The following is a 27,948-nucleotide window of genomic DNA, read 5'->3' on the forward strand; positions in this document are numbered from 1 at the left end:
ATACGTAAGGTCCAGGCAGCTAAAAACAGATGGAGCACTGGAAGAATACAGAGAAAGTAGAAAAGAACTCAAACGGGGAGTTAGAAGGGCAAAAAGGGGACATGAAATGTCCTTGGCAGACAGGATTAAGGAGAATCCTAAGGCATTTTATACATATGTTAGGAACAAGAGGGTTGTCAGGGAAAAAATCAGACCTCTCAGGGACAAAGGAGGGGAATTATGCTTAGAACCCAAGGAACTAGGTGAGATCCTAAATGAATACTTTGCATCAGTATTCACAAAGGAGAGGGGCATAACGATTTACAGCATGGAAACAGGCCCTTCGGCCCAACTTGCCCATGCCACCCTTCTTTTAAAACCCCTAAGCTAGTCCCAATTGCCCGCATTGGCCTACACATGTTGACTGGTAGTATTTCAGAGGGATGTGTTGACCCATTAGAAAAAATCACAATTACAAGGGAGGAAGTGTTAGGTTTTTTAGGAAACATTAAGACAGACAAATCCCCCAGCGCCTGATGGCATCTATCTTAGACTGCTCAGGGAGACAAGAGATGAAATTGCTGGGCCTCTAACAGAAATCTTTGTCTCTTCACTGAACACAGGTGAGGTCCCAGAGGATTGGTGGATAGCAAATGTGGTCCTGTTATTTAAGAAGGGTAACAAGGATAACCCAGATAATTATAGGCTGATGAGCTTGACATCCGTGGTAGGGAAATTGTTGGAGAAGATTCATAGAGATAGGATATATGCACATTTAGAACTGAATAATCTCATTAGCGATAGACAGCATGGTTTTGTACGAGGGAGGCCCCACAAATTTGGTTGAGTTTTTTGAGGAGGTGACAAAAACGATTGATGAGGGAAAGGCCGTGGATGTCGTCTATATGGATTTTAGTAAAGCGTTTGACAAGGTCCCTCATGGCAGGCTGGTGCAAAAGGTTAAATCTTACGGGATAAAAGGTGAGCTAGCTAAATGGGTGGAGGACTGGCTTGGCCATAGAAGACAGAGGGTAGCAGTGGAGGGGTCTTTTTCTGGTTGAAGATCTGTGACTCGTGGTGTTCCGCAGGGCTCTGTACTGGGACCTCCGTTGTTTGTGATATATATAAATGATTTGGAAGAAGATGTGGCTGGTGTGATCAGTAAGTTTGCGGACAACACAAAGATTGCTGGACTTGCAGATAGTGATGAACATCGTCAGAGAATACAGCAGGATATAGATAGGCTGGAAAATTGGGCGGAGAAATGGCAGATGGAATTTAATCCAGATAAATGCGAAGTGATGCATTTCGGTAGATCTAATGTAGGGGGGAGCTATACAATAAATGGCAGAACCATCAGGAGTACAGACACACAGAGGGACCTGGGTGTGCAAGTCCACAGATCCTTAAAGGTGGCAGTACAGGTGGAGAGGGTGGTAAAGAAGGCATATGGCATGTTTGCCTTTATTGGACAGGGCATAGAGTAGAAAAGTTGGCATACAATGTTGCAGCTATATTGAACGTTGGTTAGGCCACATTTGGAATACTGCGTCCAGTTCTGGTCGCCACACTACCAGAAGGATGTGGAAGCTTTGGAGAGAGTACAGAAAAGGTTTACCAGGATGCTGCCTGGTATGGAGGGTCTTAGCTATGAGGAGAGATTGGGTAAAATGGGGTTGTTCACCCTGGAGAGAAGAGGATTTGGGCAACCTTATTGAGGTGTATAAAATTATAAAGGGCACAGATAGGGTGAACAGTGGGAAGCTTTTTCCCAGGTCAGAGGTGATGAACACAAGGGGTCACAAGTTCAAGGTGAGGGTGGCAAGGTTCAACACAGATGCCAGAAGAATGTATTTTACACAGAGGGTGGTGGGGGCCTGGAATGCACTGCCAAGCAAGGTGGTTGAGGTGGACACGTTGGGATCATTTAAGACTTATCTAAATAGCCACATGAACAGACTGGGAATAGAGGGATACAAACGAATGGTCTAGTTGGGCTCATGAGCGGTGCAGGCTTGGAGGGCCGAAGGGCCTGTTCCTGTGCTGTATTGTTCTTTGTTCTTTATTACTGTCTGAATGCCTCCGCTGTATATTTTTGTTCTGTGGATGGCTGAAATTGTTTCCCCCTTGGGCTCTCCAAGTGATTTTTGGCGTCATGGCTGGCCACAGGTTCCCGCCCTAACTTGTAAACAGCACCATTTTGTGCGCTCTGCTTCTCTTTGTATATTTTTTTCAGCACTTTCAATGTCCAACACTACATTGATCATTTAAAACTTATGTCAACTTCCGTAAGCACTTTGTACTGAATAGTGTTGTTGTTCATGTCACAGACTAACCAATCCCATAATATGTCATTTAGAGTCACTACAAAATCATGATACTCTATAATTGCTTCACTTTAGTAATGTATGTCACGATCGATTTGCCTGGTGCCCTTGCCCTTGAATTGAATTTGAATATCTGGAGTTTGACTGATGGTTGAGGCTGAAAATAAGCCTTCACTAAATCTATGAGCTCATTGAATGATTTGGAGTCAACTGTGTTTGGGGCTATTAGACTGTGGATAGGGCTATAGGTCTGACCTCCACAAACACTTAGGATAATTGCTTTGTGTTATGCCTCCTCCTGCTGTATCGTTTGCTTGAAAATAATATCTGAGGCATTCAATGTGCTGAGTCGAGTCCACTGTGGAGCAGTCAAACGGATCAATTCGCCTGAAGGGAGGCATTCTGGTGAGTATATCTATTATTTTTCTCAGACTTCAATTAAGATAGGATACTTACAGGTGTTAGATCAGAGGCAATGCCAGAATAATTTACACTCATCGCCAGGTGTGATGATGCATTTTCAAAGACTTTATAAATCACCTTAAGTTCCACTAATAAACAAGAACTTTTTTTTGTTCAATCGTGGGACACGGGCATATCTGGCTGGCCAGCATTAATTACCCATCTCTGAGGTTATTTATTATTGTCACAAGTAGGCTTACATTACACTGCAATGAAGCAACCGTGAAAAATCCCTAGTCGCCACACTCGGGCGCCTGTTCGGGCACACTAAGGGAGAATTTAGCATGGCCAATGAACCTAACCATCACACCTTACGGACTGTGGGAGGAAACCCATGCAGACATGGGGAGAACATGCACTCTCTGCACAGATAGTGACCAGAGCCAGGAACTCCCTAGCGCTGTGAGGCAGCATTGCTGACCATTGTGCCACCGTGCCACCCTCTCTAGTTGCCCTTGAGAAGGAGGCAGTGAGCTGCCTTATTGAATCGCTGCAGTCCATGTGCTGTGGGTTGACCCACAATGCTGTTAGGGAGGGAATTCCAGGATTTTGATTAGTTGCAGGAGCTGCATGCTCACAGCTAATCCAAAGAACTCCTCCTGCTGGACAGATTCCCCAGAATCCTGAATGGTCACCCTGACCACCTGACCTTTACTTGATTATGTTGCTCTTAAAGGGACAAACATTAGAGAATGAATGGGTTATGTAAAACATTCATATTCTTCTACTTTCCTAAAAGTAGTGACTTAATTTAGCTATTTGCACACAGACCTTTATAGTAGATACTTTTTGACTAATCAAGTTACAACTTCACTTTGATGTCACTGTTTTTCTCACTCTTCCTTCAAACTCAATGCTTGCTGATCCAGTGTTGGACTGCTGTGCTTCTCAGTCTCCCAGGTTAGCATAGGCTCCTGATTTATAACCTCTCATTCCTGACTGGTTCCTTGCAGGTTCGTCAACTAACTGACTCCCAGGTAAGTCCCCTTACAGACTGCAATAACCTCAAACCAGTCATCTACCTGTTTCTCCGTGACTTCCCACTGGGTTTTTTCCTCAGAAAAAGCTGGCCTGCTCGGAAGCTAGACTCGACTTAACTGTATATTAGTCTTGGTGTCCTCTTTTGCTTGCATATCTAGGTGTCACTGTCTGCCTATCTTGGAGTCCCCCTCTCGCCCACTCCTCTGGGTGCTGTTGACAGACTGTCTCAGGGTCCACATCTCACCCGCTGCTGTGCTCATTATTAGAACAGAATCCATTCTCAGTTTCATTATTGGTTGGAGCCAAACTCTTGCTAAACATGTCAAAGCTACTCATGTAAAACTCTTAACATTTTTCTTGTTGCACTATGTGATACAATGATCTGTTAAAGCTACTCAACTAGTAAGATGAACCTTGTCTTCTTCAATGATTTTATTTTTCTTCATTTATCCTCTGATGCTCCACTTTCTCTGAATATGCACCATTTGCAGTGAGCTTAGACAGGTTGTCTCTAAGAGCAAAACACTTCATGTATACAGATGTGCAGTACAGTAATGGTTTTTGCTGGTGGTGTTCTGAACCAGTCTGTGGCATGCAATGGCCGTAAGGTGACATTCTCTTTGATTTTCCATCCCTCTCAGTGGAGAGGTGCCTAATCTCTGCTGGGGGTTGTCCAACAACTACTTCTTGTATTTATATAGCACCTTTAATATAATGAAACTTCCCAAAGCTTCACAGTAACTTTATGAAGCATCATTTGACACCAAACCACATAGGGCAGATGGGCAGAAGATTGGTCAAAGAGGGAGGTTAGTTGGTTTAGGGAGCGAATTCCATTTAGTAGGCTCAGACAGCTCAAGGCACAGCCACCAACACTCAAGAGGCCAGACTGGAAACTTCAGATATCTCAGGGGATCGTGAGAAGATTACAGAGCTGGGAGAGGTGAGGCCCTGGCTCCGGAAGAATTTGAAAACAAGCACAAAAATATTAACATCAAGGCATTGTTTAACTGGGAGCAGAGTGCTAATAGAAGAAAGAGACATGCTGTGAATTAAAACAGCCAGCAGAGTATTGGAAGCCTTAAGTTTATGCTGGACAGGGTGCACAAAGCTGTCTAGGACTGCGTTGGAGTTGTCAAGTTAAATGGGAACAACGGCAAGGATAAGAGTTTCAGAAGTAGATAAAATGTTGGGAGGGGGGACGGTGGTGGGTGGGGGTCAGACTCAGGCAATGTAACAAAAATGCAAATAGGCAGTTTAGGTGATGGGGTGGATATGTGGTCAGGAGCTCAACTCAGGGTCAAAAATGGTGACTCAGGAACACAGTTTGTAGCAGAACTGCAATCCCCAAGGATTTCTCTCTTCTCAATAAATAATTGGGGGAAATTTCTGCTAAACCGGTACTGGGTATTGGAGAAGCAATAATAATTTAACAAGAGTGGAACAGTCCAGTGATCTGGGGGTGAGATGGAGCCGTGTCACCATAAATGTAAAGACTGATGCTCTGTTTTCGAATGATGTTGCCAAGGAACAGCATATACATGAGAAATAAGAGGAGGCTAATAATAGGAAGTAACTAGAGGTTTCAGCATAGTTTTGTGCCTCAGATTAGGGGCAAGTGGAGTCAGGGGAAGAGTTCTCCATCCACTGGCTAAGTGCGATGGCACAGATTAACCTCTGCCCCTGAGGTTTGGGCATTGCTATTCAGTTTAATAATACCTACCCATATACCTTAGGAAGGAGATATTTGCACAATTAATTGGGTAGGGGTTAGAGGCATGTTACTTTGCTCTGTCACTGGAAAGATTTGTTCTGGCTGAATGCCAAATCTCCAGTCAGGGAAAAGCTGATCAGGAGAAGACATCTATTGTACATTATACAGGAGAAGACACCTATTGTTCATTACATAGAAAATAGCTGGCAATAGTGTTTGTTACACTAATCAAATAGGTGAATATATTATATAGGTTTAGATGTCAGGGATGAATTAACCTATTGGTTTAGTAACATAAAGTACAAGCAAGTTTATACTCACAAGTAGGATATCTTTAGGAACAATGACCTGCTCCTGTCTCAGTGTTGAACATGAACGAACTTCTGAGAATGGTTCATACGCATATTTGAAAGTACGGCTCTTAAGAAGCAAGGTGACTTGCTCTGAAACGATCAATTCTGAGACTACAGTCATGTGATCCTTAAGTGTCATATACCACTTCACTAGTAGATGGCAATGTTGCACCACAAGTGCTTGAGACTGGCTGGCATGGGAAAAAGTTTCAGCTGGAATGTGGATGGTCTCATAAATTGGGATAACCTTGCACAGCCAGTGCCATACACTCTTTTTCTAGGGTGTTAGCAATCTATCCCAGATACACCATCTCCAAACTAGGTCATCATTCTTCACTCAGAGCTTAGAATTAGAGAATTATACAGTGCAGAATAGACCATTCAGCCCATTAAGTCTACACCAACATGTAAGAAACACCTGCCATCCCACTTAATCCCATTTACTAGCACTTGGCCATAGCCTTGAATGTTGAGATGTGCCAAGTGCTCATCCAGGTACTTTTAAAGGATTGAGGCAACCCACCTCTGCCACCCTCCCAGGCAGCGCATACCAGACCGTCACCATCCTCTGGGTAGAAAGCTTTACCTCAGATCCCCCCAAATCTCCTGCCCCTCAACTTGAACCTATGTCCCCTCATGACTGATCCTTCTAACAGCTGCCCCTTATCCATTCTGTCCATGCCCGTCATAATCTTGTACATCTTAATTTGGTCACTCCTCAGTCTTTGCTCGAGTGAAAACAACCCAAGCCTATCCAACCTCACTTCATAATTACATGTTCCATCCCAGGCAGCATCGTTGTGAATCTCCTCTGTCCCCCCCTCTACAGCAATCACATCCTTCTGATAATGTGGCAACCAGAACTGCACACAGTACTCTAGCAATAGCTTCACCAAAGTTCTGTACACCTCCAAAAAGACTTCCCTGCTTTTGTGATTTTTCTGAGGAAGAATTTTGCCTTTCTTCTTGTCCTAAATGTTAACAACTCTTGTGTTCTGCATTTGGTGTGCAGATTCCAAACATTCTGCTCTAATGCTGAAGGGTCTGGCAAAGGGTCATCCTGACACGAAACGTTGGCTGTTCTCTATTAACAGATCTGTTGGACCTGCTGAGATTTCCCAGCATTTTCTGCTTTTGTACTCTAATGCCATGCGCACCTCCAGCCCAAAGTCCCTGTCTCAAGTGAATTTATCTTCTGGTTTAACTCACCTGGTTGTTTCAGCTAAAGAGTAAGCCATTAATGACAGTTGGTAGCAGGCTAGTGAAGAAGTTATTAATGCCCAGAAGGGGGAAAAATACAGTTTTGGTCTAGTATCCATATTTTACCATTTCACTGATGTTCCATTTTAAAGTATGTAAGTCCAGTATTCTTAACTCTCAATTTTTTTGTTTTTTCCTTCTGGATGGGATATGGGAGAGGTTTAATAATGGTGTAGTAATGCGAGTTATTAACTGGCTACCAAGGGAAATTGTTAATGAACTGGTCGGGGAAGGGGGGTAACATTGGATGAGTCGAGACAGATATTAACGGGCTCCAAGAAGCATCCGTAACAGAGCTTCAAAGTGGATCATTAATGGGGTTCTAAGGAAGATTATTCACAAGATTCAGGATTATGAACAGTGTTCAAGAAGAATTACTGAATTCTGAGAAAGAATATTGCTTCAGATTGGAGAATGAATGTTGTTCTGAACATAATTATTAATGGAGTTTTGGAGCTTGTTAAACAGGTTCTAAACAGAATTAATAATAAATTTTGATGTGTTATGTTATCTGGGGTCTAAGCAGGTTCACAAATGGTTCTAACAACGTGTGAAAGGCCCATTTGTTCCTTGGTCATATCTAAAATGCATGCATATTGGACTTGAGATCCTGATTACATCCTCAAAGAATTCTAATAAAGTTGTCATACACTATTTCATTTGCATAAAACCATATTGATTCTTTTTCATTGTATTACAATTTCTAAATGTCCTACTAGTATTTCTTTAATCATGGATTTCAGCATTTTCCCAATGACAGATGTTAGGGTAATTGTCCAATAATTTCCTGCTTTTTTGTATTCCTCCTTTCTTGAATGGAAACTGCAAATGAGGCATATCTAATCTACTGGGATGTTTCCAAAATCTAGAGAATTTTGGAAAATTATAACCAATGCATCCAATTCCTCTGTAGCCACTTCCTTTAAAACCCTAGAATGCAGACAATCAGGTCAAGGGAATTTGGCAGATTTTAGTCCCATTAGTATTCCTAGTATTTTTTCAATTGTGATTGTTTTAAATCCGCTACCCCCCCTCCCCCCAGATATTCTATAATTCTTGGTATGCTTTTAGTGTCTTCTTCGTGAATACAGATTCAAAATACTCATTCAAAGTCTCTGCCATTTCCTTCTCTCCCATTATTCCCCACTTTCATCCTCTAAAGGATCCATGTTTGCTTTAGCTGCTGTTGTACGTTTTATATATTTGTAGAGGCTCTTACTGTCTATTTTATACTTACTACTTTACACACAGAGTATATATTCTCCCTCTTTATTTTATTTTAGTCCGAGATTATTGTTACCTTCTAAAGTTTTCTCAAACTTCATGCTGACCACAAATGCTTGGAATATTGAATATATTTTCTTTCAATTTGATACCATCCTTAACTACTTTGATTAACCATCAGTTGTTTATTATTCTTGTATAGTCTTCCATTTGCAATTGAACATATCTTTATTAAGAATTATGAAATATCTCTTTAAGCATATGTCACTGCACTTCCAGCAGTGTACCATTTGACTTATTTCCCATTCCACATTTTACAACTCTAATTATCTTTATTTAAATTTAAAACAGTAGTTTTTGACCCAGGTTTCTCACCCTCAAGCTGCATGTGAAGTTACATCATGTTACGACCATTCATTGCGAGAGAATCCTCTTCCATGAGATCATTAACTACCCTGTCTCATTAAAACATATAAGATCCTGAGAGGGTGACAAGGGTGGATATGGAAAAGATGTTTCCTCTTGTGGAAGAATCTAGAACTGAAGGGTGAATTTTCCCGTACCACCTGCCATGGGAATCCTAGTGGGCGAGGGGCGGACCATGGAAAGGTCTATTGGCCTCAGGTGTGATTTTCGGGGCGAGCGTGGCCGGAAAATCCTGCCCTAGGAGTCATTGTTTAAAAATAAAAGGTTGCCTATTTAAAACAAACTTGAGACAAAGCTCTTTCTCTCAGAGGATTGTGAATCTTTGGAACTCTCTTCCTTAAAAAGTGGTGAACATAGAGTTTTTGAACATTCTTAAAGCAGAGGAAGATGGATTTTTGGTAAGCAAGGGGGTGTGATAGGTTATCAGGAAGAGGTGGGATGCATGTTTGAGATTACTATCAAATCAGCCGTAACCATATTAAATAACTGAGCGGGCCCAAGGAGCTGAACAGCCTACTCATGTTCCTTGCTTATAAGTTTGTATGCATTATAGGTCTAAAATTGCCTCACCCATTCTTCATATCTGCCTAGGCAGTGAATGAAGCGATTGGATGCGGAGGGAAGCAGGTGGAGATGTGTAATTCAGGGGCAGGTAAGGATGCAGTGAAGTTACTGTTAAGTTGCTTTTAGCTGCTGAAGGAATCCTCACTGGACTCTGGCAATTATGTGATTGGATATTCATATTTGTGGTATTTTGCTTTAACATTTATTAGTTGTAAAAACCCCTCTTTCCTATCATTGTATTATGTGCTTGCGTGTATTTATGAAGTTATGACCATTTCTCAGGTTTGAATGTATGAATAGACTATACTTTGGATTTAATTTTAAAAAGAGTTTTCTGCGATTCGCTTTAAAAATTGACGTCAAACGGGGGAAACAATCCAGAGACTATTCCAAAAATCAAAACATCTCTGCTTACAGACCAACAATGAGGAGTTCAGTAATGATTAGGTCCTTCTGCTGGTTACTCACAATCAAGAATAAGCAGGAAATTCTGAGGCCTCCAGGAATTCAAGATTAATCTCCAAGATGCTGCTGTCTGCAACCCAGGAGAAGAATCAGAGGATGATGAAACAATTGTGACTTTAAAAAAGAATTGTTTGAACACATGTTTACAAGTGATTAAACATGAGAAAAAAGTCTGTTTGATAAAAAGTCAAGTATCATTCACTCATATAATGAGGAATCTATTCACTCTGTTTGGTGTTTGGACACATTACACCATGACTATGAGCATATTGGATGACCAATGGGAGAGGTGTGAGGGTGGGGTCATTGGAGTAGGTAATCAGTACTAACACCTCCAGGAATATATCCAGCCAGAGTTAGCAACCTTAGCTCTTAGATTTACAGGTACAGTTCCTATTGTGCACATTAGCAATGTTCAGCAGTTTGAGCCTTGACCCCTGCCTACAAGCGCACTCATATTTCCATTCAGTGCATGGGCAGCACAGTGGCTACCACAGCTGCCTCGCAGCGCCAGGGATCTGGGTTTGATTCCCGGCTTGGGTCACTGTCTGTGTGGAGTTTGCACGTTCTCCCAGTGTCTGCGTGGGTCCCCTCTGGGTGTTCTGGTATCCTCCCACAGTCTGAAAGAAGTGCTGGTTAGGTGCATTGGCCATGCTAAATTCTCCCTCAATGTACCTGAACAGGTGCCGGAGGGTGGCGACTAGGGAATTTTCACAATAACTTCATTGCAGTGTTAATGTAAGCCTACTTGTGACATTAATAAATAAACATAAACTTGCAAGGCCTAGCCAGAGTATAGACATTCAGCCAAGAAATCTGGGCCTCCAGCCAAGCAGTACACGCTTCAGCCAAGAAATGTGGGCCTTCCCAGACAGGCAGCTCCTACATAGCACCTATTTGGGAAGTTAACTCTTCTGCTTCTAATGATAGCAGTAGCATCTCGTTTTTTACCGACTTTTCGTCAGAAAAAAGACTACTCTGTTAGTAACCCATCTATAATCTATCCTAACATGGGCCTTACCCCACACATATAATCAATTTTTAATAGTTTATCTTTATCTTATCATGCCTTTTATCCTATATCTCCTGAGGGAAATAACTGCAAGATTTCTGAGAAGTTTCTCTCGGATCCTAAACTGAAATCAACTATATTGCTTATTTCAGATCACTTCCCTTCATTTTATGACATTTCCATAATTGAAGTAGCTCAGGAAGCCCCTGATATTCCACAAAGTGTTTTCTCTCTATGTTTAACACTCAAGGTGGAATTTTCCATTCTGGAAAATAAGGGTTGGATTCTCCATGCATTCATGCCAGTGGGATTCTTCCATCCCAGTGCAGAGAACTCCAGCCTACATCTGATCGTGGGAGAAGAGTGACCTCCGCTGAGAGTGGGACAGCTGAACACATATGATCCCATGTTGTGTAGCTTATTAATGATGCAGCCACAAGGATGACATTGGATCTTGAAGCAGAGTGGGAGGCAAGTAATCCACCCCGCCATTACCACATAGTGTCTAATGTCTGGGTGCCAAATCTAAATGGCATGTGGACAATCATTCCTTTACTGGAGGCTAGGAACTCTGGATCACTTGAATGAAAATGTCCAGAAGGCAGCAATCTGTGGTTCCAAAGTGCAGCAATGCCTCCCTGGAGAATCTCCTCCAGGCGGCTGAGGAAATGCAGGAGAAATGGTAGTAGGTTTCCCTCCTGTCTGACCATGGTGGCCTGGGAGGAGCTCACCAGGGTGGTAAGCACACGCAGGACCAAAGGGGACTGCTATGCAGGGCAACAAACAGATTAATTATCTCGTTCACTTGGCTAGAGTAAATCAAAGTTCTACTCACTGCGAAACTCACACTGTCAAGAGAGCATCAGGTAGTCTAAGGGTTAGAGTCCATAGGACTGTCACACTCTGTCAGCAGATGGGACATCAGCACTGGTATTTTTATTGTTTCAGGGGACTTGGGCATCACTGGATAGGCCAGTATTTATTGCCAATCCCTAACAGTCCTTGGGAGGGTGGTCATGATCTGCCTTTATGAACTGATACAATCTGTGTGGCTATAAGTTATGTTAAGGAGGGACTTCTAGGATTTTGTCCCAGCAACAGTAAAGAAACAGTACTATATTTCCAAGTCAGGATAGTGTGTGGCTCGGAGGCAAACTTGCAAGTGATAGTGTTCTGGGTATCTGCTGTCCTTGTCCTTCAAGGGGTAGAAGTCATGAGTTTGGAATGTGTTGTTGAAGTTTTGGTGAGTAGCTGCAGTGTATTTGTAGATGATACACACTGTTGCCATTGTGCATCAACAGTGGAGGGATTGAATGTTGAAGGTGGTGGATGGGGTGCCAATCAAATGGACTGCTTTGTCCAGGATGGTGTTGAACTTCTTGAGTGTTGTTGGAGCTGCACTCATTCAGGTAAATGAAGAGTTTTCCATCACACTCCTGACTCGCTACAGAATTTCCAGTCTCTGACTAGTTTTTGTAGTCACAGTATTTAATGACTAGTCCAATTTAGTTTCTGGTTAATTGTCACCCGTGGAATGTAGAAAGTGGGGGATTCAGCAATGGTAATGCCATTAAAAGTCATGGGGAAATGGTTATATTCTCTCTTGCTGGAGATGCTCATTGCCTGGCACTTGCATGACATGAACGTTATTTGCCATTTATCAGCTAGAGCCTGTATGTTGTCCGGGTCTTGTTACATATAGAGATGGTCTGCTCATGGCCACCTTCTCAAGTTGCAAATCCTGTTGAGCACGTCAGCGAATATCCTCACTTCTGACCCAGTAAAACAATAATCAATAAATTAAACAAAAATGATAAGGGTACCCTGATGGGGTAGTGTAACATGGTGGCACACTGGTTAGCACTGCTGTCTCACAGCATCAGGGACCTGGGTTCAATTCTCGGCTTGGGTCACTGTCTGTGCGAAGTTTGCACATTCTCCTCGTGTCTGCGTGGGTTTCCTCCGGGTGCTCTGGTTTCCTCCCACAGTCCAAATATGTGTGGGTTACATTGATTGGCCATGTTAAATTGACCTAATGTCAGGGGGATTAGCAGGGTAAATATGTGAGGTTATGGGAAGAGGGCCTGGGTGGGATTATGGTCAGTGCAGGCTCGATGAGCTGAATGGCCTTTTTCTGCACTGTAGGGATTCGTTGAAAACATCAACAGGAAATTTAACTGAGTAAATTGAAATGCAAGTCCAGGGTGATGATGCATGCCCATCCCCTGATGCCCACCAGACATGGAGGACTTCTGCCCTTATATTGAAGGGAAGGTCACTGATGAAGCAGTTAAAGATGGTTGGGCCTAAGCCATTAGCCTGATGAGTTCCTGCAGTGATTTCCTGAACTGAAACGATTGGCCTCCAGCAACCACAATCATCTTCCTTTATGTCAGATATCATTCCAACCACCATTGTCTTCAGTTTTGCTAGTCCTGCACCTGTGGAGCTTTCACACATATTCTCCATTGGTGCAGAGATACACACCTAGGTGGGTCCTAGATCTATGTTAGGTTTGGGTTTACAATCTGATGATTACCTCACAGGCACAGGTCCACAGCAGACAGAGGTAGTGACAGCCAAGGCCTCTAGCACTCGGAGGACTGCTGGACACCAGGCTCCTGCAGAACCCGAGTCTAATGACAGGCTTCTGCAATCAGCCCCAGGCCAAATGATGGAGATGCAAAGACAGGCAGTCTCTACACTGGGGACATTAAATGCAGAATGGATGACTGCTTTATAGAACACCCTCATTCAGTCTCTAAGCATAATCCCAACCTCCCAGTCACTCATCATTTCAACTGACCATCTTGCTCTCCTGCCAACATTTCTGCCCTCGTCTTGCTTCAAAATTCCAGTGAAGCCCAACACAATCCATTTTGTTTCTTTTTTGTCCAAGCACCTTTCATCCTCCTCCTCTTCCCCCAACCCCACCGTCCCCCTCTCCAACTGCCCTCCAACCACCACCCTCCCACCGCTGTCAAGTGCCAGTCTGTTTCTTGTTCTCATGTTTTGCTTTTGGAAAGCACTAACCCTTGTTCAGCTAGTAACACATTCTATCATTGCATCTCCTTTAGCCTTCTGTCCTTCAATCTTTCCTAAAGTCCAACCTATTCCTGACTTCTATTTTGTTCCATCCTCCACATCACACCCCTCAACCATATAAAATCCATCACATTCTTACCTCTCATCAACTCTGAAGAACAGTCACATGGACTCAAAATGTTAACTCTGTTTCTCTCTCCACGGATGCTGTCAGACTTGCTGAGTTTTACCCATGTTTTCTGTTTCTATTTCAATGCTCTTTGGTCAGAGTTATGAGACCCCTTGGAGTGAAGCCACTTCACCTCTCCTCTGCCAGCATGCACCTGCCCCAGAGCAGGAAACCTTTAACAGGCACTCGAGCCTCCAGAGAAGAACACCCACCAAAATCATCTCAGAAGCCAAGCATAGCAATCAGCTGGCTGCTTTCACCTCTGCTGCCAATATTGGGGCTGCAACTAATCCTAACAGCAGAGTCAGAAAAAGTAAAGAGTTTTTAATGCATGGATGTTCACTCATGATTTATACTTTGCAATGTTATAAATATATTGCGCTCTATTCCTCCTCCAAGTCTGATGAATTCAAGGATATCCCAGTGATACAGCATTCCCTAGCCATTCAGGGGTGAAACATAGTCCCCCCGCTTCCATCTGGAACTTCAGATGCATTGATTCCCCCACGGTCTTACTACAGGCTTTGTTTTTACATCAGCAAAAGCGGGTACTATGTGACTATGTTGGCTGACCCAAGACCTTTCAATTTCAGGCAGACATCATTTGGGCGTGGAAGATGACTCATCAGGCTTGTTGATTATCCTGCTACTATTAGTCATTCCCGGTAAAGGACATCCTGGAGGACTAGAGATGGGTTTTCCTCCCATTCTCAAATGACTGTTCTTTGACCAGGGTGACGAGAGCCATTGGGGAGAAGCCTGACATAGACACTTTTCCGTTTGCCCTGAGCATTCTCAAAACTGAAACCGTTGCTTCAGCAGTGCAGATCCCTTGTCAGCCATGACAATTCACCCAGGAACATGGAGGTTTGCAGTCACTAGTTGGTAGCCCTCCATCACCCTTGCAGGCTTCCACCTCCTTCTGTCCCTCGCTGTCTGACTGCAGCCAAAGGCAAATGACACAGAATGAATGGCAGCTTCATACATTGCTGGGATCGTGATGTGATGTGATGTGACTTGAGGTTCTGGGATAAACTCGCTGCTGTGTGGCTTTCATCACAGAATGAGGATCACAGCTCACCAATGTTTCCTCATGATTATTAGGATGTCCCTTTAGTCAGCTAATTGTTCTAAAATTCAGCTCGACTCAGCTGATAAGACCCTCGCCCCATTTTGATATATCGCAGTTTTATATAGAGTGTTGCCTTGCTGCTGAGAGGTGATGCATGTCTCCTATCAACCTATTCCACCACCTCTCACCGTCAGCCATTAACTTCCCCCCCCATCACTATTGACCCACATCATGTAATCCTTACTCCCTTCTGTCACCTGTGAACCTTCTCCCGTCACTCTGGACCCTGCCACTACCCATCCCCCTATTTTTCCTCTCTTTGAACAAATACCATTACTATCTCCATGCCCACCATGACACTGCCAGTCCTATTATCTATGCCACCTTTCTTGTTTCCCTCAATGACCTTCCGACGACAGCTATCTCTAAGAGACACACGTCCTGAACCTACTGCATCCCCACTTTCACCTCTGACTGTACTGGTTCCCTCCAACACTTGGTATCCTGAGTTCTCCTCCTAGGAATCCACCACAAAACTCATCTTCTAGCAACCCTCTGTACTTTCCCTGGACTCTCTATCCCCAGCCTCGCTTTCTTAGCCTCTAGCCCACACTTCCAGTCTTTGTTTGTCTCCCCTACCTAGCCTCTACTTCGAACCCTGCCCCCACCCTTCTCTTGTGTACTGTTTCCAGCCTTGGCACAGCTTTGGCTACTGGCACCCAAGAGTGGTCCTTAAGAAGGCAAAAGCAGTGTCCATTGACCTGAAGTCCAGGAAGAATTCTATCTCCCTACGGGCACACTATTTATGCATGGTGGTGAAGCAGAACTTTCTAAATTCCCATTGGTACAATGCTTAATTTCAAGGGGGAAACAGGATTTCGGCAGGTTTTTGCTGAGCATTAATGAGATGAAAATTGACTTCTCGACATAGGTCGATAGCACACTTGACCTCACCACCCCCCCCACCCACCCCCCCACACCTCTATGCCACCTTGAAAGTAAGAAGAACAAGAATCCAAAATAATTTTCTGCAGTTGGGAAAATGATTTTTGATCTCCCATCAAATCTGACTCCCTCGCCTGAAACAATTCCCGCTACTGGTAGAAATGGAAAATTCCACCCTCAGTATCAGTCCACCAGTTTATCCATTTCCCGTTTACATTTTATATTTATTATTCTTGGGTTCCTGTGCCCTGGAACTGGACGGCAGGAGTCCACTGGAAAATGCTGATTGTTGTAGACTAATTAACAGAGACTGATTGTCCCAAGTTCTAGCCTCATCTTTATCTCTTCTCAAGATTTAGTCAGACTTAAAGGTATCAATCTTGCTTTTCACTTAGAAAGTGGTAGGCTTCCTTCTGTAAGCCTATTGTGAGTTAACGGATAATCCAGGCTCACACTTCACTGCAGTACTGAGAGTGCTGCACTGCCAGAGGTGCTGTCTTTTGGCCAAGCCGACACAAGCAAGTGCTGCATCAGTAATTGGAGAAGTGCAATGTGGCCCTTGGCTTCCCATAGTCATGTGATCTGTGATGTCATCCTAGATGTATAAAGAATCAAGAGCGAAGCCATTTCACCCACCATGTGGAACATGGTGTCAGGTGTGTGCAGCTGAAAGCAAATTGATTTTGATAGCTGTACATAAGTCAGCAATTGTAAGAAACAACAAAGAATCATTAAAACTTCAGTCTACAATCTTGTACAGGTCATGGGTCACTGGTAAATTGGTATGGCTTTATAAATTTTAGTACTTGCTCCAATGGAGATGAAAGCAGATTTGAAAATAAATGAAAAATTCTTCCAATCAAAATTATGAAATAGTCAGAGTTAAACAAGAAATTCAAACAAATAAGAGTACAACTTTGTTCTTGGTACTGGTGAACGAGTGCTACATATTGTATTGCACCCCAAACCTCACTGAGGAGCAGAAAAGCCAGTCATGTAAAATTTTGGAGGCTTTAAGGATTCACTTCTATAGTAATGAAAAGATGGCCAGAAACCACCAGGGACATGCCTGTTGTTTTAAGAGAGTGTTGTGCGTACAAGGATGATGTGGTTACCCAAGCTGGAATCTGGTACAAAGGAATGAGATGCTGAAGGAGATAGGAAAGAGATGCTGAAATATATCCATGCAAGCCATCAAAGAATCAAAGCTAGTTTGAGGGAGGCAAGTGGGGAGCTCTACATTAAACAAACATGAGCAATAATATTAAGGACCATATCAGTTAGTGCAGTGGTTGTCATGAACATCAAGAGAAAGAGCCACTACCTATAACATAACCTTTAACATGGCAGGCAAACCATGGATGAAGCTTGGAATACACCTCTTCCCTCTCATTGGAACTATCTTCTCACCATTCAGACCACCGGGGACCAGTTCATGAGTGAAGAATTCAGGTGCTTTATAAATGCTTGGAAAATTCAGTGCTTCACATCATCACTGGACTATCCTCAGTCAATTGGAAAGGCTGAAGCAGTGGTGAAAAATGCCAATGGGATCATCAAAAATCAACTTAATCAGCACAGATGTACAGAAGGCAAATCAAAAGGGAAGAAACAAATCTACTGAGGGCATGGGAAGCAGTCCAGTTCAGTAATTAATGTCACACTGCACAAAAAGACTACACTTTTAACAACTGAAACACTGAAGTTGAAAGTGGTAATGGGTGTGAGTGACAAATGACAAAGCAAAATTTCACTTTGGTAAAACTGTAAAGTCATTGCCGGAGCTTAGAATTAGAGTGAGTTAGAGTCTGAACATTCAACACACTCTCCTACTTGGGACCTAAATAAAGAAGGTGTCAACCTGATTGTTCAAGGTGAAAATGAATGATCAGATATATTGTTGTAACAACAGACAGAAATCTACAGCTGATGAGTTCACCAACCCCACAAGGAACTGTTTATCAGTCCCAGAGGTCAACTGTTTCCCAAGAAAGGCAATGGATCAAAGCAATAGCTACCAAAGCAACAACACCCACTGCAGCAGTGACATTTCCTGGAGAGGTCATATCACCACTAAAATCAGCAAACACCAGATGAACAACAACCAGGACCTGCACCATTAGAATATGAATGTTTAAAGATTGTGTGTAGGATCAAACTTGAACGTGCAGTTTTCTGGACGTGCATGATGATTTTCATTGGAGAATCGCCTTTGTGCAATGTGGCCATTAGCTTGCCATAGTCAATGACCTCTGACATTATCATTGGTGCCAGCTTGAGAGCAGAAGCCACGTCCACTACTTGGAACATTCAGATAGGTGTACAAGGTCCACATTGTTACTTGAATGACAACAGGGCAATCTACTAATATCCTAGCCAACATCCTTCTCTCAGGCATCAGTCACAGGATATCTGATTATTCAATTTTTGTTCATGAGACTTGGCTGTGTACAAAATATCTGCATATATGTACATAACGGAGGATACATTTATAAGTATTTCCTCGACTATGTGCTTTTGAACACTCTGAAAATGTAAATGGCACTGTCTGAATCCAGATTTCTCTCTGAAATATGTTAAAACATTACTATACACACATGTAAATATGGTTATTTCAGTCTTCTGACTTTAATTGTGATCCATTTTAATTAGACTTTCATTTTTACTTAACATGAACTCATGCTTTGTCTATATTTTAATTGTTAAATTAAAGATGGTCTTTCACACCATGTACCTTCAGTATTGAATATAATGTATGAAAAAGCATTCCTGTACATTTGCAGAATCATATGTTTTCATGAAATAGCAGTTTATAACTAAATCTCAACAATTTTATATGAAATAGCAAGCTTCTCCACATCACAGCCACTTTGCTCAGAATCGACTTTATTTTCCTAATTTTTAAAATTCTTTTATGCTGTTTTGAAAATGTTTAGTGAATATAACTTTCCAGCCCATTCCTTCATTTTGTAGGGCCTCACATCTCATACCATCACCGCTTGTGATTTCAATTATTGGACAGGCCTTAGGATGTCACCTTTTTCTGCATTCTCAAATCTAGGCCTGTCTGATAATGTACAATAGTGGAGGGTAATGAGCATCTCAAACATAATGATGTGTAAATGTTTTACAGAACATCTAGCATAACTATTTCGCTCCCATTACACTGCACATGGGGAGTCAAGTCTGAATGGAGTATTAAGATCAACCCTGTCCAAGGTCAAAAGGTTAATTGGGCCAAGGTGAGGAGGCATCTGAGTTGGAAAGGAGAAGAGATTGGACAGGAAAGGAGGAAAACTAAATTAGGAAGGGAGGAGGATGAACACAGGAGCAGGAGTAGGCCATTCAGCCCATTGAGCCTGCACCACCATTAAATATGATTATGGTTGCTTCAATGACTTTTGCACACTTCTCATAAACCTTAATGTTATTGCTAATCAGAAATCTTAAAAATCTTGCTTTAAAGATATACTATGGCAGAACTTCCATAGCCCTCTCTGGTACAGAATTCCAAAGATTCCCAACCCTCTGAGTAAAAAATATTCTTGAGATGGAGGGAATCTGGAACAGGTAGACGAGCAGCGCCGAAACAGTGAACCTAGAGACTCTTGACTTCCAAAAAATGTTATTGTATGCAGCAAATTCTGGGCTATGTTTCGGGTGCAGGGGAACAGTAAACATGTTGGCATCGTATGTGGTTGGTGATGGGGTGGGGAGGGATGTTGATAAGCCCCACTAAATGGATGGGGAATAACTGCACCATTTGATATATTACGGTATCGTACTAGGGTCAGTTCATGGGAAGTTACAGCAAAATGCAGTCAGCTGTTGCTTTCCAAACATTTACATTTTTCCTCAATGATTCTGAGCCAGGCACTTGCAATGAGAACGCTGTTGCAGAACCCTGAATCAGGCTTTAATGTAGCACTATGTCAACTCGCAGTCATTATTACCCCCTGCTTTTCAACCTAGCATTATGCCACATATTTAACATCAAAACCACCCACCTCAATCATCTGCAAGTGCAACAACTTACTGCAGTTATGCTTAACATTAATTTCCCCAGAAAGTGGCCTATTTTCAAAATCAGATGTTGTGACCCAGTCAGGAATTTCAGTATAAAATTGAGTGATCCAGTATAAGATATCATAAAAGCATAACACATATAAATAGAACATCTAAACATAGAAAGTGAAAGTTTTGAGACATAAAAACAATATACAAACACATCACATATAATGTAACTCCAGTAATGAAGAAGAATAAAGAGTCTTTGACATAAATATATACAGAATACATACAATGTTGTAGTAATGAACAGTGAAGTGTCTGAGACATAAATACCATATACAAATACATCACAATGCTACAATATACATAACAAGACATAGAATTACATAGAATTTTACAGCACAGAAGCTGGCCATTCTGTTCAATTTATTTAGCTCCCACTCTACACCATCTAATAATCCCATCAACATGTCCTTCTGTTTCTTTCTCATTCATGAACTTGGTTAGCTTCGGCTTAAATGCCTCTATGCTAGTTGCCTCAACCACTCCTTGTGGTACCACACTCTTAACTACTCTAGTTAGAGATGTTTTTTCCTGAATTCCCGAGTAGGATTTATAAATGACTGTTAGATCTATGATCCTTAGTTCTGGTCATGTGCACTTGTGAAAACATTTTCTTCATATCTAAATTAGTGAATAAACAGTGTTGGAGAATAAAGGTTCTTGGGCAAGAATGTAAAAGTGAAGGGAACTAAGTGCAGGTACAGAGTGAAGCTGAAACAAATGCAAAATTATGAACATTGTAGAAGAAATGAATCTAATAAACAAATTTAAAGAAAGCACTATTGAAAGGTTCCTCAGCCTAGGTACACCGTGAGACCAAGATATAAATATAAATATGGACGGAAACATTAAACTGGAGAAATAGGGTTTCCCTTCAACTCATGATTGATTTAGGATGAAAATAAAATTGTATAAATAAATGCAGCCATCATAAATTATAAATAAATATAAAACATACGTTGGAACAAATAAAAATGCAGCAGGAATAAAATGACTGAATGATAAAAGATGAAGAGCTATGTGCAGATATACAATGGTCTAAATATATACAAAACATATTAACTATCCTATGTCTATGAAGCTCAGTCAAATGATCATCCCCACTTCACCTGCATAACATATTTGGCCTTCACCAGCTACGTGCAGCATCTCAATTAGTTGATCTTAAAAAAAGTAATGGCTCCAACTAAATAATAGTAACACTAACATAAAGCCCTGTTCCACCAGCCGAATATCACCATAGAGCCAGTCTGTGCCACAATCTGGCAAAGTTGGAGCAAAGGCAGCTCCAAGGAAATTCTGGACCCCATCATTTCCTGATCTTTGCATATTATGGGTCCATAATTAAGGCTATGTCATAAGCTCTTCTGTGATTTTCACAGCTTTATCTTTTACTTGAAGCTGATTTCTAACATTGGATCTGCACGCAAATAAGACAAGGGTGTTTAATGACCTGAATGAGCTCTTGTGATCTTAGGAGGGGAAAGGATATATTGTTCTGTTCACAGAATACCTGAGAAGGACAGGCTGCAATGGCTCAGATTGTGTTTTGTTTACATGAAGATATAAAATGGTAGAACTGTCAGATGGGTCAGGCCTTTCATCCTCTCTGTCAGCTTTGACTCTAATCCAAGGTTGAAAGGTGAAAGGCACATGTCAGCTAGTGCCTTGACTGCTTTAACCAGTTCTCAATGTAAGTACCTTGAGGGCTTGCTATCATCCTTGGAAGTGGTCTCTGGTAGGCTGGGTAATGGCACTCTATCTCGGGCTTTAGCAGCTGCTTCTTCTGCTAACAGTTGTGGACAGAGTTTCGGGGTTACCCTGAGGTGCAAAAGAGAAAGAACAGATGTTATGTTACTGAAGGAGAATGGATTAGACTCAGGACTCTTCCAGACCAGTCCTCACTGATTTTGGTTGAAAAAGATTTTACATTTGGGATGAAAATCACATCACCCAAATGATTAATTATACTATCCAGCAACTTGGTCAGAGGCCTGAATGAATACTCTGGTGACACAAGTTTGAATTCTACCATGCAGCTAGGGAATTTAATTCAATTAAAGTTAAGTTTATTTATTGGTTACAAGAAAGACTTAAATTAATACTATAATGAAATTACTGTGAAATTCCCCTAGTCGCCACAGTCCAGCGCCTGTTTGGGTCAATGCACCTAGCCAGCACATCTTTCAGAATGTGGGAGGAAACCGGAGCACCTGAGGAAACCCACGCAGAAAGGAGGAGAATGTACAGACTCCACACAGACAGTGACCCAAGCCAGGAATTGAACCCGGATCCCTGGCGCTATAAAACAGCAGTGCTAATCACTATGCTATCGTGTCTAAATAAATCTAGAACAAAATCTAAGCCTCATTAATAATGAATATGAGCATATTGGATAACCATAATAACCTGATTTACCATTGCCCTTCAAGGGAGGAAATCTGCTGGTGTAAATATTCAATGAAAAGTGCAGGAGAGCATGCCTGGATCTAAAAAGGTGTCAACCTGGTGAAGCTACAACATTGGACTAGTTGCATGCTAAACAATGGAAGTAGCCCACGATAGACAGAGCTGAGCAATCCCACACTCAACTCATCAGATCTAAGCTCTGCAGTCCTGCCGCATCCAATCGTGAATAGTGATGGACGATTAAACAACTATCTGAAGGAGGAGGAGGTTCCAAAAGTACCACCATCCTCAATGATGGGGAAACCCAGCACATCAGTGCAAAAATAAGGCTGAAGCATTTTCAACGATCTTCACCTAGAAGTGCCAAGTGGATGATCAAACTTGGTGCACAGATGTCATCTTTCAGCCAATTCGATGCACTCCACATGCTATCAAGAAATACTTGAAGGCACTGGAAACAGCAAAGGTGATGGGTCCAGGCCACACACCAGCAATAGTACTGAAGATTTGTGCTCCAAAACCTACCAGTCCCCTAGCTCTTCCAGTACAGTTACAATACTGGCATCTACCTGATGATGTGAAAAGCTGCCCAGGTATGTCCCTTCCACAAAAAGCAGGACAAATAGAACTCAAACAATTACTGCCCTACTCTTGATCATAGCAAAGTGATGGAAGGTGACATCCACTGTGCTCTAAAGTAGCACTTGACAATAACCTGCTCACTAAAACTCAGTTTGGGTTCTGTCAGGGTCACTCAGCTCCTCATCTCGTTATAGCTTTAGTCCAAACATGGAAAAAAGAGCTGGACATGAGAGCTGAGGTGAGAATGACTCCTCTTGACATCAAGGTAGCATATAACCTGATAAGTCAAAGAGCTCTAGCAAAACTGGAGTCAATAGGAATCAGGGGAAAACTCTAAACTGGTTGGTGTCACACCTGACACAGGAAAAGATAGAAACTAGAAAGCCCTTTGAGCCTGCTCCGCCATTCATCTTGATCATGGCTGATCCTCGAATTCAATATCCTGAACACTACCCCCCACCCCCCCTGCCCCCTGTCCCTCCTCCATATCCCTTGATCCCTTTAGCCCCAAGAGCTATATCTAATTTGTTCTTGAAATCAGACAATGTTTTGGCCTCAACTACTTTTTGTGGTAGTGAATTCCACACATTCACCACTCTCTGGATGAAGAAGTATCTCCTCACCTTAGTTCTAAAAAGTTTACTCTTATCCTCAAACTATGAGCCCTAGTTCTGGACTCCCTCACCATTGGGAACATTCCTTCTGAATCTACCCTGTCTAGCCCTGTTAGAATATTACAAGTTTTCAATGAGAACCCCTCTCACTCCTCTAAACTCCAGTGAATATTATCCTAACTGACTTAGTCTCTCCTCATATGACGGACCTGCCATCCCACGAATCAGCCTGGTAAACTTCTGCTGTACTCCCTCTATAAGCAAGGACCTCCTTCCTCAGATGAGGACACCAAAACTGCACACAATACTCCAGGTGTGGCCTCACCAATGGTCTATACAATTGTAGCAAATTATCCCTATCCCTACACTCAAATCTTCTTGCTGTGAATACCAAGACACCATTTGCCTTCTTTACTGTGTTTGTTGAAGGTCAATCATCCCAGCCCCAGAACATCACTGCAGGAGTTCCTTAGGATAGTGTCCCAGGCACAACCATTTTCACCTGCTTCATCAATGATCTCTCCATCATAAGGTTAGAAGTGGGGCGGTGCAGTGTTCAGCACCATTCATTACTCCTCAAATACTGAAGCAGTCCATGGTCAAATGCAGTATGACCTGGACAATATCCAGGCTTGGACTGATAACTGACAAGTAACACCTGCACCACACAGTACCATGTAATGACCATCTCCAACAAGAGAGAATCTAACTATCACTCCCTGACATTCAATAGCACTACCATCACTGGATCCCCTACTATTAACATTCTAGAGACTACCATTGACCAGAAACTGCACTAGCCAAATCAACACTGTGGCTACAAGAGCAGATCAGAAGCTGCAAATTTCTGCAGTGCATAACTCACCTCCTGTCTCCCGAAAGTCTGTCTGCCATTGACAAGGCACAAGTCAGGAAGAGTGATGTAACAAGACTCCAATTGTCCAAATGGGTGCAGCTCCAACAGCACTCAAAGCTCAACACCATGCATTACAAAGCAGCCCACTTGATTATCACCGCATCCACTAAGTTAAACATTCACTGTGTCCACCACTGACACCCAGAGCCATACAGTGCAGAAAAAGCCTTTTGGCCCATTGAGTCTGCACTGTCAATAAGTACCACTAAAGTCAGACTAATCAAATTTTCCAGTACTTGTACCATATACTTGAATGTTATGATGTTTCAAGTCCTCATCCAAATATTCTTTAAAGGTTATAAGGTTTCCTGCCTCCACTACCTTCCCAGGCAGTGCATGGGAGCATCTACAAGATGCATTGCAGCAACAGGGCTTCTTTACAAGCACCTTCCAAATTCGCACCCTCTACACCTAGAAAGACAATGTCAACAGGTGTATGGGAACTCCACAAGCTGCAAGTCCCTCCACCCCACCCACACACCCACACACACACACACACACACACACACACAGACACACACCATGCTGACTTGGAAAAAATTGCCATTCCTTTGCTGTCATTGGGATCAAAATCCTGGAACTCCCTTCCCAATAGCACTGTGGGTGCAATTCTCAAGGATTGCAGCAGTTCAAGAGAGCTCACTACCACCTTTTCAAGGGTAATTAGGGATGGGCAATAAATGTTGGCCTAGTCAACAATGCTCACATCCCATGAACAAATTACAAAAACCCTTTAATCCTCATCTGACTGTGAAGAAGAGGCAACATGAAAAGAATTCTCCCCAGCTTCTTTTGTGAGTGCACCGAAGAGAAAATGGGGGAATACCATGAAGACTTGGGTGGAATTGCAGCTGGAATGGAAGAAGCACAGAGACCCAGATGCTACAAAGTGATGTAGGATACAGTGTGTGATGGGTGTGTGAGTCAGAGACAGAGCATGAGAGTAATGGATTTCTGAGTGTCAGTGATAGTGTAAGGGTATAAAAGTGTATGAGTCAGCAATAGGTTTGACAGAGGATGTAAGAATTATTGCATCAATACTTTTCCAAAATTAATGGCAGATGCAGTTTACTCCCCAAGCAGCAATAGGAAAATATTATCCCACCAGGAGTCTCAAGGGCCATAAAATACTTATTGGATGTAATTTGTTGGGTGTTCTTTGTAGTTTTGTGAATGGAGTTAGAATGAAAAAATGAATAGTAGATATGAGTTTTTCTGGAAGGGCCATACCCCATCCACTAGATACATGATTTAGCAACAACATCATATCCAAAATTATCAGGAGATCCTACAAAAGAAGCAAAACATTGATTACATTTAGGAAGTGAATTACCAACAATGTTGGTTGATTCCACAGACATCACACCAATGCAATACTTGAAATTGCTAACATTCACAGTTTGTGAAAGTTGCACTGGATGTAGCTATTGCCGCATACTTGCCACAAGAGGGGAACAGAATCTGCAATGTCGACCAGTCACTCAGAGGGTTTGAGGTCTTTGTTATCCTACTGGAGAGCACAGCATTAGATTGTTAGGCAGAATGTGGCCTGGTATCCATGGTAGGGATAAAGGGACAGGTTAATGAGAAAAGGAGAGACAAAAAGAAGGGGACGGAGGTAGAGGATGTGTGTTGTTTCTCTTATTGCAATTCTTCTCTTGTCACGCAATCTTAGCAGACAAGGTTCAGCAGTGCATGGTAGATGAGGCCATCTGACCAGTGTAAAGATAAAGGTGCTCCTTTTTTCTTAAGGCAGATAACACCAGTGTTGAAGTTGAGAAGGAGGAAATGTTTAATGGGCAAAAATATTCTCACCCATAAATTGAAGGTATACTTCATGGTTTTCTTCAAAGAGACGAAAAGAACCTCTGCTTAAAAACTAACTGTGGCATAAGGAATTTAAAAAAAAGCCCAGCAGATTGGTGAATATATCAGACAGAATTGGAGTTAACATAAAGTGGTTTAAGCCAATCAGGGTATTCTGACAACATCCTTTGCTCATGGCAAAACTTTAGCTAAACCATTTGTCAACCTTTTCATGATCATATTCAAATATTTCATTTTGGCAATTGCAAATACATCATAACAATGAAACCAGCTTCTAGCAATTTCTGCTATGTTTCAACATGCTGCTTGATCATTAGCTTTCATCCAGTGCAATATTGTAACATATGGCATTGAAAGAACAAGCTTTTGTGGCAAAGAAACCAATCACAGCCTCAACCCCCCAATCCAACTTCAATCCCAACACAACCCCAATCATCAATTGCATTCAATCCCAATACCAGAAAAACCCTAATCTCAGCCCCAACCCTACCACAACACCAAACTCATACTTAACACCAACCCCAGTCCAATCCCAAAACCCAGTCCAACTCCAAAACCTAGTGCAACTCTAACCCCAATCCCAAACCTAACTTGAATTTCAATACTGACTCCAATCCAAACCTTACAGCAGTAGCATTGGTTCTTACCTCCCTGGCCATTCCCAGGTTTTCGGAAACTCTGGATGAGTGTTTGCTTTGCTTTGCATAATGGAAATCATTTCATCTTTTTCCAACTGTATAAAATCTGCAATTAAGAAGTGAATGCAATTAAATACCCACTGAACAGTCGACAATTGACCAGCTTCATTTTAGTTTTTTTTGCATGACCATGCATGCATGATGACATGAAGAGGCCAAATTTTGTGTGGCCTAAGCAGGAACTTTTGGGGTGTTGCACATCTGTGCAGCATAGAGGTAATATTGCCACTGAGAAAAGGAATTTTAAAGAATACCATATACTATTAAAACTCCAATATTATCAACATTACATTGACCTGGTGTTTGTGATTGAAATTACCATGAAATTGTCAGCGTTTGCAGTAAAATGACTGTCAATTTGATTTTTAAACATTATACTAAGTTCATAATTATTGCTAAACAATCTTTGTGGTCCCGAAAAACTACTTTTATGTTTGTGGACTGTCAAAGTTCTTCATTATAGTGAAAACATTCAATTGGTTTTTAATATAAAAAATATTTTTTAAAGTTTGATATTTCAGCTTCCACCATTATCCCATGTGCGTGTCCCAGACCTTATTTTGCTCTTTGCATTTTATTTCCTGGTTTTGTGTCAGTAAGAATTGTTAACATAATTGGCTGTTTCATTTTCTTAAGGATGTTAGGGACTAGAATCCCAAATTACATTAGGACGTCTGACTAGACCCCAACAATTTTTCTATTTTGGCAAAAATGTGACGGTAGGATGCATCACTCCAGGAGTAACTTTGCTGACAAATCAGGAACCTTTTATAGTAAAAACAAACTTTATTTAATAACATAATTTAACTGTAACTCTAGCAAATGAAGCA

At 41.9% G+C, this 27,948-nt stretch overlaps 1 protein-coding gene across 1 annotated transcript in view; it reads right to left on the minus strand.

Annotated features, from left to right (window-relative positions):
* The window catches only part of inpp5d (inositol polyphosphate-5-phosphatase D), a 161,232-nt gene that overhangs the window by 13,002 nt on the left and 120,282 nt on the right, over positions 1-27,948 (minus strand). Inside the window, exons 24-25 of the mRNA XM_080185413.1 lie at positions 27,068-27,164; positions 21,774-21,893 (exon numbers count right to left, since the gene is read on the minus strand). Of these exons, the coding sequence (XP_080041539.1) occupies positions 21,774-21,893; positions 27,068-27,164 (217 nt within the window). The remainder of the gene's footprint in view (positions 1-21,773; positions 21,894-27,067; positions 27,165-27,948) is intronic.

The sequence above is a fragment of the Carcharhinus amblyrhynchos genome, chromosome 3 (genome assembly GCF_965287045.1).
Source record: "Carcharhinus amblyrhynchos chromosome 3, sCarAmb.v2.hapA, whole genome shotgun sequence".
NCBI lineage: Eukaryota > Metazoa > Chordata > Chondrichthyes > Carcharhiniformes > Carcharhinidae > Carcharhinus > Carcharhinus amblyrhynchos.